Source organism: Malania oleifera, chromosome 7 (genome assembly GCF_029873635.1).
Source record: "Malania oleifera isolate guangnan ecotype guangnan chromosome 7, ASM2987363v1, whole genome shotgun sequence".
Lineage (NCBI taxonomy): Eukaryota > Viridiplantae > Streptophyta > Magnoliopsida > Santalales > Ximeniaceae > Malania > Malania oleifera.
This window is the reverse complement of record NC_080423.1, coordinates 100,365,630-100,383,875: the sequence shown is the minus strand read 5'-3', so window position 1 is coordinate 100,383,875 and position 18,246 is coordinate 100,365,630. Positions and strand designations below refer to the sequence as shown.

Genomic DNA, 18,246 nt, shown 5'->3' with positions numbered 1-18,246 from the left:
AATTTATTTTTCTTGATCTTACACAAGTTAATTCATTTTTACCTATCTAATTGATTAAATAGATTCTATATTATTATCAAGTTGCATATTTAATTTATTGAACATTTTACGGATTGATATTGTTTTTAAAATAATATATATAGACAAAACATGAATAAAAATAATAATTAAATTATAACATAAATAATTGATAATAAAATTATAAGCACGCTTTAATAAATATAAACTCTAAAACCATCGGAATAATATGTGAACCATTTTTAAATTCAACCTTTTAATTCATTGACATAATCATAACATGAAATTTTATTTTATTGTTAAAAAAAACCATCTACTAAATATAAATAATATTTAATCTACATATACATTTGATCAATTATTGAGATACTATATTTATCTAAAAACATTCCAACTAAATGTGAAACTTTTTCCCCTAAATCCTGCATTTGCAATTCTGACTAAATTTATTTTTTCAAATTAATTTCACATTTAAATTATCTTGCTGTAGCTGTTTATTAGCTAAACTTTAATTATGAACCAAAAAGAATTTGTATTTTATTGTTTTTAGAATGTTACATTAAATATTAACATGCGCTTAGGTGGGCACCATAGAAGAGGAGAACATGAAGCTCAACCATATGTGACTAGAATATTCTAATTTTGGGGCAATATAATATTTTAATATTTAAATGAAGAAATATAAAGAGGCAAACCTACTATCGGATTACCCAAGGGGCTAAGACACTGTCACTTTGAAATAAAATATAAAAAAATAAAACCCACTTTGGACTCTTGCCACCTAAATGTAACAAGCATCATAGTAAGTTGGCAGCAGGGCAATCAACCAGTTAATAGCACCTCCAGCAGACAAATACAACATGACAGTGATGTACTAGGGCCCATTCCACACGTTTAATCTGAGGAATGGAATAGGAACAAGAATAGAATAAAATGAAAATTTGAACAGCAGATATGATGAAATCAAGTAAAAAATTAATTACATTCTTCTTGATTTCATCCTGTTACTAAGTACCAAACTAGCAGATAGGATTTACAGTTCCAAACAGAATAAATGATTCATCCTCCAAATGAAGCACTGGATTGAAGGAAAAAGCATGTATTTGTCAGCACTACGGATGCTCATCTTACATTCAGTCATAAAATCAATATGAGGGTTTGTATTTTTCGCAATGACCATACTGTTAGAAAATAAATTTGGCACAGTACAACAAAATTACATCTTGCTTTACCTCAAGTGAAAAGTAAAACCAACTTTTAAAGAAGCAGAGCTAAGCTTCTGCCCAAAGAAAAAAGCCTCATGTTCTCCTCGCAATGCATCTTTAAAGGTCCATTAATCTCCCTCCCCATGATGACCAGAGTCTGAAGCGGATGAAGATGCAGCAGCAACAGACTTTCCCTTAGCATCTGATGATGCTGAGGGACCTGCATCCACACACTCCTCGTGTTTGGGATTCTGTAGAAGTTGGAGTTGGTTTCTCAGAACCTGGCAAAAATATTAAATGGAAAATGAAGTGAGCCACCACATGAAAAATTGAAACCCTCCCTGTAGAACCAGCATACAAGGGTACCAATAGTACCATGGTTTCCTTAGATGGCACATACAGCTAAAGCATGTGAAAGCAACCCTTAATCATGTACTCATTTCCTACATTCATGTTCCATGCCTCACCTTGATGATGTGTCACTGGCCATTCGATATATAAGTGCACAGCATGCAAACAGGGTTGCATTGATAGAACCTAGCATCTATCTACACCTGATAGTTTAAAATGAAGTAGCCAATCCCTAAGTTAAGTTGCCCACGAACAAAATCAGTTAGCCATACACAAACCCAAGGCTGCAATAAATGGATCATCTTGACTTGGGCCATCACATCAGAGGGAGGGAAACTGCATTGCTCTCAACAGGGCACATATTGACAGTTCACTGATGCATCCTTTATTTGGCTAACTAACTAACATTCTAGAGAACACACCATAAACAGCAAATATCTAACCAGTCAATACACATAAACATGTGCAAATGCAGGTACATCGCACACCCACAAAACAGAATCATGAAAAATCACACGACACAATATATTAACATATCATAGCCTGCTTGTATGGCATTTTATGTTTTAACTTTAAATTATACTCTCCTAGTCTCCAACCTCTTTTGAAAATAAAAATACCCTCCCACTTTCAGACTTTCTAGTTGAAACATTTTAAAACAGAAACATATGTGAAGAATATACAGCAAGATAAGGATGGCCAAGAAGGACATTCTTCCAGAGAGAGAGAGAGAGAGAGAGAGGGGGGCATGTGCATTAAACAAAACCAACTAACAGCACACTATTCAGTTTATAGAATACATAGAAAATTAAAGAATTTAAAACCTGACTCTCAAAAAATATATTTGGAATTTTATAAAAAAATTTGAATGTTTATGACAGAAAACTTAGCTAGTCAAGACCAGTGTTTTAAAAGGCTCAATCGAGGCTTGCCTTGAGGCTCGCCTAGCCTCAAGGCAAGGCATGCTTAAAACGCCTTGAGGTTCAATCTTAAATACCAAATTCCAAAAAGGCTAACGCAGTACATGTTGAGGCTTACGCATTTTTTGCAAAAAGGACGCATTTTGCACCTTTTTAGTTGAGGCTTACGCATTTTGGGTGTGTGATTCTCAAGTTAGAATTGGTTAGAAAATTTTAACTACATGTTTGTACAAAGGGAATGGCATAATATGAGTTTATTTCTAAAACTCTTGAACCTCAACCTTTCCAAAATAACTGCACATGTATCTTACGTCATGAAAATAGTTTGAACTTTGTACTGGTATAGCTATCTTTTGTCATGATTTATATCATGTTTTCAAGTGAGCAATTTTTGAATGACCAACAAGTATTTTGCAAAGTACATCTAGTTTTTCTTTTTTACATTATATTTGTGATTTTCTTACTTTTTACTTTATTTTAAATATATATAATTTATTTATTTAATAAATTTTATCCTAAAAAACAAATTCTCAAAAGGCTTACGCCCCCCAATGCCTTAAGGCTTACGCCTCGCCTTTTGAGGGTTAAAACACCTCGCCTTATGCCTTCGCCTTTTAAAACATTGGTCAAGACTTCTAATTGAACTCCCGTTCATACAAGTTAGAATATGCAGAAGAGGAATCTGCATATAAAGGATAAGCACATAGCATGGCAGTATGGAAGCCCTTTCCTCCACAAAATTGGTTTAAGCCACCACATCCCCAAAGCCAAGGCTGGCCTTTTCCAACTACCAAAAAGGTGGGAAAGGAGGCTTCAGGGAGCAGCATCATTTTCTGAACATGAAAAGGCTTATTATCTGCACTGTAATGAATTCTTGTCACAACCATTAATGTACACCCATTCAAAAATAACATCATAATGCACAGGACAGATAATAGCTGCTTGCATAAAAATTAAAATAAAAATAATATTCAAACAATCCATATAAATTCAATATAGTAGCTATAAATCAATTTTATACTCCCACAAGCATATTTAGCCCCACTGCCCCAAGGCCTCAACACAAGCAATCCAACATGGTACAAAAATGAAAAGCAAAATGACAAAAAACATTACATGGATAAAAATGGCTACTGCTTAAGTAATGATGTTATCATTAAAACACTACAGACAAAAGCTATGATTGATTCAGCAATATGGATTCATAATGTCAAGGGGGCTAAGATGAGGGATATTTGCATTATCAATTAAAATAAATATTTTGAAATTCAAATATAACTACGATCAGGACATGAAATTAAAATACCTCAATTTGATTTTCAAGAAGCTTTTTCTGAGCTTCCAACTGCACCAACGGTAAATTAGGATAACTGCCCAATCTCACTCCAGATGTGAAATTGGTGACAGGTGCCTGAAAAGGAACAAAAGTCGAGGGCGGAAACTGAGAGAAGGGGAAATTAGTATGTCCTGGGAGTGCGAACTGTTGGTTTTGTTGCAGCCCAGAAGCAGCTTGCCCTTCACTAGAATCCATGCTGTTAGAATCAGCCAATGGTCTATGTGCCTGAGGAAGTAAAGCATATCCAGATGACCTGAAAGTAGGAAAAGTTCTGTGAAGCTCTAGCTTTGTTGCATTCTGAGAAATTATACAACTATTCTATTTTGTCTATTTTCCATTGCCAGCAGTCATTCATGTTAGTCCTAAAGAGGCACAGCCACGTTTACATGCTATTACATGACTCTGCATTGGTCATTAGGCATCACCATATCAACAAGGCCAATAATCATGCCAGTGTTAAGATTAGATGGCTCGCATACAACAATAGTATAGCCATCTAATAAGTGATAACAAGCGCTTTAATGAGAGGGGAAAAAGAGAGAGATGACAATGGTCTAGGAAAGCATAGAAAACCAATAATGTCAATTTGGTAGACTTTTCCCCCAACAGGCACAGTTTGCAATCTTTCTGATGCACTAAGCCCGGGGAAAAGTTAAATTGAGTTCTTCTCAAGAGCAAATGTGTTAGTTTTCATGCACAAGACATGGGCCACAAGACAAACTATAGGTACTAGATAGATCACCATCAACCATCAGCTGCCCCACTCCTTTTGTCCCTGCATCACATCTCCACCAACAATCATAACTATTATAGCACTAGAGCAGCATTTATTCTCAACTGATATCATATTTTAAGATTGCTTCTTGAATTTGACTAGAGGTTGTTAACCATGCACAGAAAAAAATGTTATCGATCAAACCAAACCATCTATCTGGTTTCATGGTGGGCAAGGTAAAATGCTGCTGAAATACAGGTTCGTGAAGCTTCAAAAATCATTTGCTAAAATTTTTGGTACAGCAACTAATCATTCAGAAGATTAAGTCAAACAATGAAGGCAAAAATGAATTTAGGCAGAACAGAGAAGGTAAAGGAGGCTTTTAGAATGGAATAAAGGGTTTAGATAGTTGTTTTGATCATCTACATGGTTTTTGCTTCAAACAAAAACACATAATCACAGTGAAACTTAGGAAGAACCGAAGAAGAGTAAGAAAAAGAAAAATGGAGGACACCATGCTCTCCAGTAATCAAATCAAAACACTCAAAATTCCATTAGCTAATTCTAATCTCGTTTCGTACCAGAAACTTATCAGCTGATCTATAAATGCTTCAAAGCTTCCCACACAATCTAAAACCATGCGCACGCATGCACACACACACACAAAATCATACAATGCTTAGGATTTTCCAAAATAAAAATATTTTATTTTCTTTTAGAGAAACCCATTGCATTGGATAGCTGAAATTATAAAATAAATCTTCACTTATTTATTTGGTTGGATGTTTTCTATTATAATTAAAAAAAAAACCACCTGTTTGTATAAATTAATAGGATTAATTCAAGTAAATTTTCAAAGGTGAGGACACCCTATAAGGTGATCCATCCAGGATCCAGATATTTGCGTGATGTGTTTGGAGGCTAATCAAACAAATGAGCATTTTTTTTCATGGTGTTACTTGGGCTCCGGGAAACACTTTTCTGCTCATTTGGTGAAGCATGGGTGATTCTGCAAACAGCATATCACTTCATGTTAGGGAAGTTTTAGAGTTTTGAGAGAAGAAAGGTACTACTTTGTGTAGTTGTGCTTGCACACTATTTCCTGGACATTATGGAAGGAAAGGATTGTGAGGGTTTCTAGGGACAAGGCAATAGCATTTGTTATCAGATAGGGTGGTTTTCTTTGCATCCCTTTGGGTGTTTGCCTCAGGAGCGTTTTGGGGAATTTCTTTCTCCAAGTTGCAAAGGGATTGGAGGGCAGCCCTCCTGTAACTGTTTTTCTAGTTTTCTTTCAGAGGACTTCTTGTTCTCCCTTTCTTGTATTTCTTTCCTTCTCTTTCCTTAATGTAGTTCATGGTTTAATAAAAAAATATTAAATTAATAATAAAATTAAAATAAAGAACTAAAGAAATAATATCCCCGCATTGTGCTGATCTGCAACCAGTGTTCAAAAATAGTGAAATTAGGGAACATGAGTTTGCAAAGAAAACACTCCCTAGTATTGCTCTAGAGTTTGAGTATCACCATCATATTGAACATCAAGTTTTAGTCATCAGACTTTAATGTTATTTCTTCTGATACGAAAAGAAATTGGATTAAGTTAGGAGAAGAAATTACAATCAAAAAGGGAGGACAAGAAATCATCAAGAAAAAATGAAAACAGCAAAAGAAAAACAAAAGAAATAAAAAACTTTATTTTTTTATCGAAAAAGAATTTATTAAGAAGAAGGGCAACGAATATATGAAATACTCCTTATAGATACAAGAAGAAATAAAAAATAAATAAAAAAGAAAATAAATTGTAACAGCACAGCAACCAATCACACTGTAGATCAGAAAACGAAAACCTTTTGAAACATCCACCCACTCCAATTGCACCCAAGTGACCAACTCTCTCCAAATAAGCCAAAAAGAGAAATAAAAGTTCTAATTTGACTTTAATGTTCCACTCATCTAGCTCTTATAATAGTTCTACATATTTGTTTGAAGAATAAATTATAAAACAAGCCATTTTGACTGCAACATAAAAGGGTTAATTTAACAAGAATGGCATATGAGTTTCTATAATTTTCTGCTTTCATCTTTGTTTTCTGAAGTACAATGATTAAGGATTTTGGAGCAAGAAGGGACCTTTCTTGGTCTCTGAACTATTAAGGATTTCAGAGCAAGAAGGGGCCTTTCTTGGTCTCTGAACTAAAGGCTGAACATCATGGGACAAACTTGACTTTGCAAAAACCTGTTCAAGCGATGTTTAAGTTTGATCTCATATGATAATTTGTTAACAAGCTCTAGGAATCATTTCAGCAGAGATTGTTATGCTCCTCGATGAATATGATCAAGGAATCTTGCATTTTCTTGAGAAAGCTCTTTCTTGATTAAAACAACAAAACCATTATTTGTGGGGATATTTGGTATCAACTTTCATGTACTAATCTCTGTTTTCATTATAGTACAAAAGAAACACGTGTCAACAACACATTTGTTTGTGCTGCTAGTTTTCAAATGTTAGGGACGACTGGTTTTTAATTTGTTGTGGTAATATATTGCCACAGTGCGTTAATATTCTGAATTTAATTTTGTGTATTAAATCATTGGATACAAAAATTATTAAAAAACTAAAATAAAATTTCCATGTGAATTTCAAATAATATCAAAATAAAATATCCCCAGAAGTTTTCAAAAACTGAAAGAAGAAATGATTATCATTCAAAATATATTTTCACCATTTTTCAAACAAGAATTCATCCTCGGGTACTAAAGAATGTGTTTAAAATAAAATAATTAAGTAAAATAATTACAATTAATTTTTATTTTTATTATAACGTCTTTTAATTCATATTCTTTTGCATTTTCATGATTCTTATCAAATATCAAATGCCAATAAAAACATTATGTGCTTTTCAACTACATTTTATTTCAATAGATTCAAGATACATAATCAATACACACAACTATAAATTTAGCATACGTTGTGAAAAAGAAAAAGCAATACCTACTGCACAAGGCTCCTGCATCATATTAAGGTCTAGGGAGGGCATTATCTATGAAATACATAACCTTACCTTCACATTTGGAAAGACTGTTTCCGTCAGTTGAACACCTGCTCTTAAGGCTTATGCATAATGCCCTCGTCATTGGAAAAAAAAGTCACATAATATTTTAAAATTTTGATAGACCATTTTAAACCCCAATGTATGGCATTCCATTCATAATGTCAAAAATGAAATATAAAACAATCCTGTCGGGCCGTAATTCAATTTTAAGAGGTTATTTTAAACCCAAAAAGGGATGACAATAAACTCGCAATGTCAAAAACAAACCATAAAAGCCATCCTATATTGATCTTCTTGCAATCTGAATTTGCACAATTGTGTGAATATTATACTAAATACAAATTCTTGAAATACTAATACCAGGTTGCCACTTGTTTTAAAATGCAAAATGGTATATAATTCATTTTTTTTCTCTAGGTGTAGAGAACTTGAAATAAACATTTCATGGATGTTTAGAAAATATAAGGGACCGTTCAGTTGTGGACAATAATTTCCATTTTCCATTTTAGTTTTCCAAAAAATTACAAAAGAGTTTGTTAATTTTTCATTTCAACAACATTTAAAAAAATAATAATTTTTACAAAATTTGTATGAAATAAATGAACAATAAACATTTTTGGTACTATTTGCTTATGGAAATAGTTTTACTTTTCATTTCTAATTTTAAAATAAGTACAAAAATGCCACCTTATTTTACAATTTTCCAAGTTTATATAGAAAAGTTGGAAAACATCATCTCATTATTTTTCTAGATTTCTATCTCTTTGCATATGGGAGCATGGAATTCATATCTTTTTTTGTATGGATTATGTATATAGCTTCTTGTAAATCCACACAAACCTAAATTCAAGCCCCATATCCATGATTTTACATATTACCTAATATAAATTTTGGAAAATTGGAAAACAAGTTATCTTTTTTGTCATTACTTTGAAATCTAGATATAAAAAATAAAAAATTGTTTTGAACATTTAAACAGACTTTATTTTCAACATTTTTAATACGAATCTTGAAAAATTTTAAAATTTCTTTAGAAAACTAAAAATTGGAAACGGGAAATGTTTTCCACAACTAAAGAAGCCCTAAGATTGTCTGAAACTGTGTAGCTGGATTTTGTTTCACAAAAAAGAAAAGATTCATGAATAATGTTTCATTGCTTACTTTTTTTTTTTTTTTTGGGTAAAAATATTATGAACAATAGTCTTGAGCCATCTAGCATGTGCAAGTTTGATTCCTAAGACAATGCAAATATGGTCAAGGCTAGGAATGTTATCAGAGCTTTACTCTCAAAAGCTAGTTAGAAGTCCTGACAAGTAGGTAATCTCCTTTACTCCATCCCAAGAGTAGTCTGTTTCCTGGTTTTAAAACCTGAATCAGACCAGCTGGTCTGAGCGGGTTCAACCAGGAACCCTCACCAAGCCCATCCAGTTAACACCTTAGAACCATAAATGGCACGAACATTTGTTCACCCGGCTGGACCAGTCAGAACTGGCACAAACGGGTCAAAACCATGGTAGAAGGTGGGTTAACCTAGCCTTTTCCGTAAAAATCTAAATAAAGTTGGGGGCATGCCGATGCTCCAATTTGAACCCAAGATCGCAATGGAGAATATGACAATGGCTTACTACACCACTCACAGCTTTTTTCTTATGCGTGAGCTAAATATAAATGTAAATAACAAGAAACACACATACACACACGCGCGCGTGCACGCACCAAGACACCAGCACAGCAGATTCAAATTATATTTTGTCTATTATTGTTTTTCCAAAATAACAATAACAATAATTAATAATAAATATTTTAGAAAAATTAGAAAAGCGATACAAATTTGATTTAGATTGTTGCTAGTGATTTTTTATTTGGCTTTAATTGGATAATTTCGGCAATTTTAATCAGTATCTTTGTAATATTTATATGGAATCAGTGCATAATATTGTAATACACACATATATAATATATACCATAATTTTATGCCAACATCACTGGTTTGCCCCACTGACAGTCTGACCACCCTGCAGTGGCGGATCCAGGACTCTACAGTCAGTAGGGGCTGAGGCTCTCATGTATAACACATTTTAATTTTTTTTATTTATATATTTTATAAAATTTAAAATTTTAAAATTATTCACTCATAATAATGAACTATTATATTATTCATTTTAGACATAACATTGAAAAAAAGCTACGTTTTTCACTACATTCATTTTGAAAAAAGATAAATCTTACAATTATCCTCAAAGAATTTTCATGTTTTGGGCGCTCCATAATCAACTTATTTGCAATGTTCAATTGAAAATCTCTCTCATTCTCAATGTAAGTGATTAGACAATTTAGGGGATTTACCTCAAGTTAAAACTCATAATAAATAACTCGTGTTGCTTTTGGAAGCATGAATTTTGGGCCTTGTATTTGGATTTGTCTATAGATTTAGACAAAAGTCACAAAAGTCAATACAATTTTGAATTATATCTTGTTCAAATCCACAAATATCCAAATCTGATACATCTCCCAAACACAAGGTCAATGTTCTAAAATATTTTCTGACATTTTTTTAAACATTATAGGAAACTCATCTTGTTCATTTGAATTAGTCCCTAAATAAAAAAATTTTAAAAGAAATTGAATTAGCCCCCCTAATTTTGTTTATTTGAACTTCAACCCCATGTTGAGTGGGTGCCAAATACAACTGTTCATTACATATATATTTTAATTGATTTTTTATAAATTAAGTAGGGGCTATATCCCACAATCGTCCCAATGTAAATCCACCCTGCCCTCCTTGTGGCTTCACCAGGTTAGTCACCAGTTAAGATTTTAAAACCATGGTCTGTATTGAATCTGGAATTTTCATTGCACATAAAACATTCATGAATCTCTGCAGCTGTTCTCTCTTTCATTGCACCTTAACTCTCTACGTCTCTTTCTACGGTCATTTACCTCTATTTTTCTGATTGAGTGATAGGTTTTAAGATATTTCCTTTTTGTCATCTAGCCTTTTACCCCCAAAATACTCTCAAAGCTACTGGAGAACCACAATGCAAAAAGTTGGACAATTAACAAGGGAGTTTGCCAACAAAACTGAAAAACAAGGAAGAGGATACTTACCATGCTAGTGTACTTGCATAAGGATAAACATAAGATTTCTCGTATATTGAGGCAGCTGCAGCAGCAGCTTGGAGTCTGGCTTGATGTTGGCTCAAATTGTCATCTGCTGCACCACCACCACCTGAGCCCTGAGCAGAGGTACTAGCTATGCCTGACCCTGCAAAAACAGCCCACCAGTATTTTACAAATAAATAAAGTGACCCGTGCCCAGTCAAAACGGTAGCAAGTATTTTATAAATACATGAAGTCAACTTCATTTACTTATCATAAACCCCTACAGCCCTATAGCTCTCCAGTACAGCTACACAGATTCACCTTGTGAATCAGCTTCCATAACAAAACTCTTTCATATGCATACGGGTCCACATCATACTTGGTTTACAATTCACAATATCATCTAATCAACATACTGTGTGCATTAGCAAGCCCAGAAGAAAAAAAAGGTTTTTACCCCTTGGGTTGAGAAAAGCTAGTTTTTCCTACAATAAAGTAAAATTTTCCAAAAATTCTCAAATTAGGAAAATGAGATAATCACTATGAATTTTTTTTTAATGATTCATAAAATAAATAAAATAAACAATCTAGGGCATAAAATTCAGCAAAAAGCCAATTCCACAAACTCCAAGCAAAAGAACAATGCCAAGAGAGAGAGAGAGGACAAAGCAACTTCATCACTACCAAAACAACAACAAAACCAAACCTTAAGTCCCACTAGGTGGGGTCGGCTATATGAATCATTTTCCGCCAATCTATATGATGTTGCGATCATGAACCATTTCTTTTGACAAATTCAGGGGTATTAAATCCTTACCCACTATCTCATTCCAAGTAATTTAAAGTCTACCCCTACCCCTTCTACTGCCCCTCACAATAACTAACTCACTCTTCCTCACTGGCACACTACGTGCCCTATGTTGTAAATGCCCAAACCATCTGAATCATCCCTATCTTATCTTCTATAGGAGCTACACCTAACTTACCGTGAATATGTTCATTTCTTAATTTATCTTTCGGTGTTATATCACTCATTCATCTAAGCATTCTCATCTCAACAACTTTTACTTTTTGGATATTCTATTTCTTCGTCACCAAACATTTTAATCCATATAGCATAGTTGGTCTTATAATTGTTGTATAAAACATCCCCTTTATTTTTAAAGGTATTCTACGATCACGAAGAACACTTGAAGCACTTCTCCATTTTACCCAACCTGCTTTCACTCTATGCATTACATCCTCTTCAATTTCTCCTTCAGCCTACATAATAGATCCAAGGTATCGAAATCTACAAGTTCTATTTATTTCTTCATCATCAAGTTTAACTTTGTCTCCAATATTCCTCCTATTATTACTGAAATTACATTTCATATATTCTATCAAATTTCTACTTATCCAAAAGTCTCTAAATTCCAAAACTTCTCTCCATAATTCTAACATAGCCTCTACTTTTCCCTTAGCTTCGTCAACCAATACAATATCATCTGCAAGCAGCATACACCATGAAACCTACTTTTGGATACTCTTAGTCAGTTGATCCATCACTAAAGCAAAAAGATAAGGGCTCAAAGCAGATCCTTGATGTACACCTATGGTGATAGGAGATTCTCTAGTCTCTCCATCTATAATCCTTACACTATTCAATACTTAATGACATCAGTATACCTACTACATACACCTTTTTTTTACTAAAACCCACCATATAACTTCCCTAGGTACCCTATCATATGTTTGCTCTAAGTCGATAAATACCACATGCAAGTCCCTTTTTTTTCCCTAAACTTTTCTATTAATCTTCTTAACAAATATATAGCTTCTATAGTAGATCTCCCAAGCATAAAACCAAATTGATTCTCTGAGACCTTTGTTTCTCACCTTAATCTTTGTTCAACTATCCTTTCCCACAGTTTCATCGTATAACTCATAAGTTTAATTCCATAATAATTATTACAATTTTGAATATCTCCTTTGTTTTTTTATATAGGTATTAAAGTTCTTTTTTCCTCCATTCATCTACCATTTTCTTAGTTTTTATAATTGTGTTGAATAAATTAGCTAACCATATAATTTCATTATCACCTAAGCATTTCCAAACTTCAATTGGGATGTTATGCGGTCCTATAGCTTTTCCATTTTTCATCTTTTTTAGTGCAAATTTAACTTCGTTAACCTTAATTTTTCGAATAAATCTCATATTTTAGTTTGTTCCTCATTTGCCAATTCTAAGTTTAAGCTTACTATTTGGTTTTCATTAAATAGCTTACTAAAGTAACTTCACCATCTTTCTTTTATGTCTTCTTCCTTAACTAAGGCAATATCATCCTGACTTTTTATACATTTTACATTACCTAAGTCCTTACTCTTTCTTTCTCTAACTCTAGCAAGTTTAAATACATCTCTTTCCCCTAATTTTGTATCTAATCTATCATAAAAATTATTAAATGATCTATGTTTAGCTTCACTAACAGTTTCTTTTTGCATCTTTTCTCGCCTCTATATCATAGTAGTCAAAAGTGTGCCTCCTAGGCGCGAGGCGCAGTGGGGCAACGAGGCTAGCGCCTCATTACTATTCAAGCGAGGCGACCTTTAAGAGGCATAGGAAGGCGCATTGAGACACACTGATGCGCCAGGCACAATGAGTTGCGCCTTCAAATTTTTGAAGCTATTATCCAACTAATAAAGAAAATGTAGCTAGAACGAGCCCTAGTCCTCTTCCAGCAATCCAACCTTCGACTCGAACCAGCCCTACTGCCCTAGCCCTTCATCTTCGAGCCTTTGACTCAAACCAACAAGATTATTCTTCAACCCTTCGAACCAGCACGAAACCAAACGGAACCCTTCTTCTTCAACCCTTCGAAGCAGCACAACACCAGCAAGAGCTCTTCGTGAGTTCGTCTTCGAGCCTTTGAACCAGCAGGGGCTTCGTGAGTTCGTCTTCGAGCCTTTGCGAGTCGTCAATTCATCTGCTTCGAAGTTCAAACTAGTAAGTCATTTTCTTCTTCTTCTTCTTCTTCTACTTTTTCAGTTCTTCATCTTCTTCTTCAGTTCTTCTTCTTCTTATTCAGTTCTTCTTCTTCTTCAGTTCTTCTGCTGCCTGCTGCCTGCCGCTGCTGCTGCTTATAATATTATATGTAATTAATTAAGTAGGTTAATGCAAGTTTATAACTACTATATAACATTTTTTTTACTGAAATTAGCTTCTGTTTTGTAATTTGTTTGGAAATGCAGTAAACAAACTATACATTTTTCTGAAATATATTATATTGCTTTGGTATTTAGGATAACAGGTCTTAAATCTTAAGTGGATTTTGGAAGTGGAAACTCTACCTCTGCAAAGAAAGATCCTGCATGGAAGTATACACATTTGGATGATAAAAAAAATAGAAATAATTTGACTTGCAATTTTTGTGGCAAAGTCACAAAGGGAGGAATATTTCGAGCAAAACAATATATTGTCGGAGGATTTCAAAATGTAAAAGAATGCTCTTAGTTCCTTGCTCATGTACGTGAGGAGATTAGGGAGTATATGTTGAAGAAAGATATAGAGAAGGAGGAATTAGGGAGTATATGTTGAAGAAAGATATAGAGGAGGAGGAATGATTTATTGCCTGACTTTGATGACATAGATTGTTATGGTGAAGATGAAAAGGATGAAGTTCAAGAAATTGACTCTCGTGGCAAAAGAGTGCTTAGTAGTGGAAGTCGAAGTCGAAGTTCATACCAATCCACCTTGAAGAAACCAAAATAGAAGGGGCCTCTAGACTTGCCTTTTTACTCCTGATCCAAAGAAAGCAATTCAAGCTAGGAAAGAAGGGAAGATGAAGCAAACATCAATAAATAAGGTGTGCAAGAAAGAACTAAGACAAAAGGCAATAGCATATTTCGCTAGGTAGATGTATGATGTTGTAATACCATTTAATGTTGTGCATTTGGACAGCTTTGCAGTGGCACTTGAATCGATTCGGCAATATGGTCCTGGAATAAAGCCACTTAGCTATCATGAGAGTACCTTTCCTAATGCAGGATGTTAGTCGAATGAAAAAGTTGATGAAGGTACATAAGGAGGAATGGGCAAAATATGGATACTCGATTATGTCTTATGGTTGGAGAGATTGGGTTGCTAATAAAGACATAATAAATTTCTTAGAGAACTCTCCAAGGGGATAAGCATTCATCAAGTCTATTGATGCTTCTAATATTGTCAAGAATGCAGATAAAATGTACAAATTACTTGATGAGATGGTGGAGGAAACTGGAGAATCAAATGTGATTCAAATAGTAACTGGCAGTGCTTCAAATTATGTTGCAACAAGTAAGAACTTATTAATAGAACTACAGTCTATAATGTATATATTGTTTATTTTAATATATTAATGGCTTCACTCCTTGATATGCCTTGTATAATACTATCCATATCTTCCCAAAATTGTCTTTTAAGATTTTCTATTAAGCCTACTTGAGGAGCATAAGCACTAATGATGTTTATTCTCTTGGCCTAAGACTATCTTGACTTTTATAATTCTATCCCTTCTCTATTTACATCTACAATGCTATCTTTTAAGTTTTTGTCCACAAAAATTCCTACCCCATTCTTATGTTTTTCTTTTCCAGTGTACCAAAGTTTAAATCCTGATTTATCAATTTATCTAGCTTTCTCCCCCACCCACTTAGTTTCTTGAAGGCAGATTATATTAATTTTTCTTCTAATCATTATGTCCACAATTTCCATGCTTTTACCTGTAAGTGTCCCTATATTCCAAGTTGCTAATCTAATCCTAGTCTCCTGAACTAACTTCTTTACCTGCCCACATCCAAAATGATGCAAGAACCCTCGCATATTTGACACCATACTCAGGCGCCGACACAATGCGTCGCTTCGAGGCGACGACCTAGCCCACCCTCGCCCACTTTTCACTACACCCGGGTGGTACAAGTGCAATGTGTCGCTCGTAGGGGGACACCCCAACAAATATTTGGTAAGGATTCATGTCATAATGAGCAGACAATTTTTTTGCTGGCTGTCAGCTACCTAACGCAACCCTCCTCCTTTACCTGGGCTTGGGACCAACTGTGTGTGAAAAGATTAGGACATTAAGTGCATCACAAGCGAAGTTTTCATCACTACCAAAACATATAAAAAAAAAATATCAAGCGATATAGCCTTAATAGGTGTCCTAATCTGCGACAAATTATTGGATTTAACTCTATTATAAATTGCTAACAAAACAAAAGCCTTAACCTTCAATGAAGCAATGAACAGGCGACAAACAAGAAGAATAATTCAAATGAGAATAGACAGACCAAAAAAATATAGAATCACAACAGTCGAGACTCTAGATTCTCTCCTAGAAGAAGGATGGGAAAAAATCCAACAAACTGAGCTCATTTTTTAGCTGCTAAAAATGAATGTTGGATAAATTAAGAAACCAAATGACTAAAAACATCTTAAGACAACAATAACAAATTAACAACATCCACTATTAAAATGAATTGTAGATCCTCCATTACTATGCATTCAGATGTTAAGCCCAAGATGAGACACAACAAATAGACACAGAGTACACTAGTATTGATCAAATTTTTCAGATAGAATCAAAGGTTTGAAAAAACATTTGTGAGAGGAGCATAAATGAACATAAGTAAAAACTCTTTTCAACACAATAAAAATTGTGCAGCATTCAACACAGCCACGTGCTCAAAAATGGAAAACCTATGCTGGAGTTCCAGTCATAAATCTTCAGAATGCAAAATAGGAAAACCATGAGATTAGATGGATCAAAGTCAACGTTGATATCAGAACTGATAAGAGCTTTTTGAATTTGGAAGATCAATCCTTCATCCTGGTCAAACAATTTGCTGATACATGTGGTTTCCTGTTTCTGTTTTGAAAATTCTGGCAAAGACTCCTGTATCAGGTAGGAAATATTTTTCTAATGGCACATCTTCTGAAATTAATACAGAGCACTTTAGCAAGAGGGAAACACCAAACTCCTGAAATTACTATAGGCAATCTAGAGGGGTTTGAGATTTTGAAGGGTCTTTGGGGCTATTGTGAGAGAGTGCACAAGAGTCTTTAGCTGGTTTGGGATTGAACTAACACTCTGTCCATTGTGTACTTTTATTTGATTTTCCAATAGTAAATAACATCTCTCCATAATGCAAGAATCTCTGAATGAACCCACATTAGATCACATGTTTGCCATCATCTTATATATCTATTTATTTCTCTCATCAATTCTTAGCCATGTTAGTTGTTGATTCTAGATTTCACCAAGTTCACAAACAAAACATATTCTTCATGCAACAATCTAAACACATAGGGATACCTTAATACCAAAACAAAGGTCTACAACACGTAGCTGCAGCTCATACTGATCATAGAAAAAATGAATAAACATCATTACCTTGTTGATGCACATCTGACCGTGATCTATGTCCTCCAGCCACATGTGTGCTATTTTCAGGGGGTACAACAAGGGCCCTACAAGTAGGACAAGTATGCTGGCGCTCTAACCATGACCGCAAGCAATGCACATGGAAAAGATGCCCACAAATAAGTTTTTTGGCCGTGGTCATCTCCTCACGGCAAATAATACAAGTTGCATCACTTCTGCATATCCATTAGAAACAGTTAAGAATGATCATGCAACAGCACGTTAAAAAGAAGATAATACAAGAAGGCTGTATCAAGTCAACTACTCACGCATTGAGTTCTTCAGGCGTTGCATCTGGAAAACGATCATTCATATTTGAGGTGATCTTTCGGTAACGTAAGAAATCAGTACAACGAACTTTAAAGTTACGAAATGTCTCATAAAGCTCACGAATCAGATGCAGAGGCACACCATAATTCCTTTGGGACCAAAAAAAAGGCACAGTTCCACAGTTGATCACATATTAAAGTAAAAAAAATCATAAGCATGCAATGGAAAAGCATATTAGGCAAATGAAGCAAACTAGCAAAGTTAAAAAATGATTTTGACAATACACATATTGTGCACACAACAGATAACTATTTTTTGACAAATAATGTAAATTTGAGTTAAAGACATATTGTGCACACAACAGATAATTATTTTTTGACAAATAATGTAAATTTGAGTTAAAGGTGCCAGAGGGGGGTCTTAAACCATGTAGAAACGAGGCACACAAAAAAGGAAACAAGAAGTCACAAACATAATGCTACTTAATCCATTTTCCCTGCGGACACCCATGGACACATACAAGTGTATTGGCATAACCATGTCTTAAAACCAAGAGTCCTGCAACATCATTTTAAAACCGAAAGTCCGAAAGCTTTCAGTATTTATGGTAGTATAACAAGAAGAAACTGAACCTCTTCATTCCATGCCACATTGCCACAAATAGAAGATCCAAGAAGATAATTGCAACAGTTGAACCCCAAACCACCTGTCTTTCCAGAAATTAATACTTTCTATTTCCAACAGTAAATTTTGATGGAAGGAACACCTCTTCCCACCCCCTTATCCACTTCAAAGTTCAAACTCGTGCCCCATACATTTATCCACTTTCTCTAGTGGTT

The 18,246-nt window shown here is 34.3% G+C and overlaps 1 protein-coding gene across 2 annotated transcripts in view; it reads right to left on the bottom strand.

Annotated features, from left to right (window-relative positions):
* Positions 1-1,101: 1,101 nt before the first annotated feature.
* The window catches only part of LOC131159670 (ERAD-associated E3 ubiquitin-protein ligase HRD1B-like), a 33,970-nt gene continuing 16,825 nt past the window's right edge, over positions 1,102-18,246 (bottom strand). For both annotated transcript variants that reach the window (XM_058114747.1, XM_058114746.1), the window contains exons 4-8: positions 17,407-17,556; positions 17,108-17,313; positions 10,707-10,863; positions 3,801-4,083; positions 1,102-1,504 (exon numbers count right to left, since the gene is read on the bottom strand). In XM_058114747.1, the coding sequence (XP_057970730.1) occupies positions 1,352-1,504; positions 3,801-4,083; positions 10,707-10,863; positions 17,108-17,313; positions 17,407-17,556 (949 nt within the window). In that variant the 3' untranslated portion in view covers positions 1,102-1,351. The remainder of the gene's footprint in view (positions 1,505-3,800; positions 4,084-10,706; positions 10,864-17,107; positions 17,314-17,406; positions 17,557-18,246) is intronic.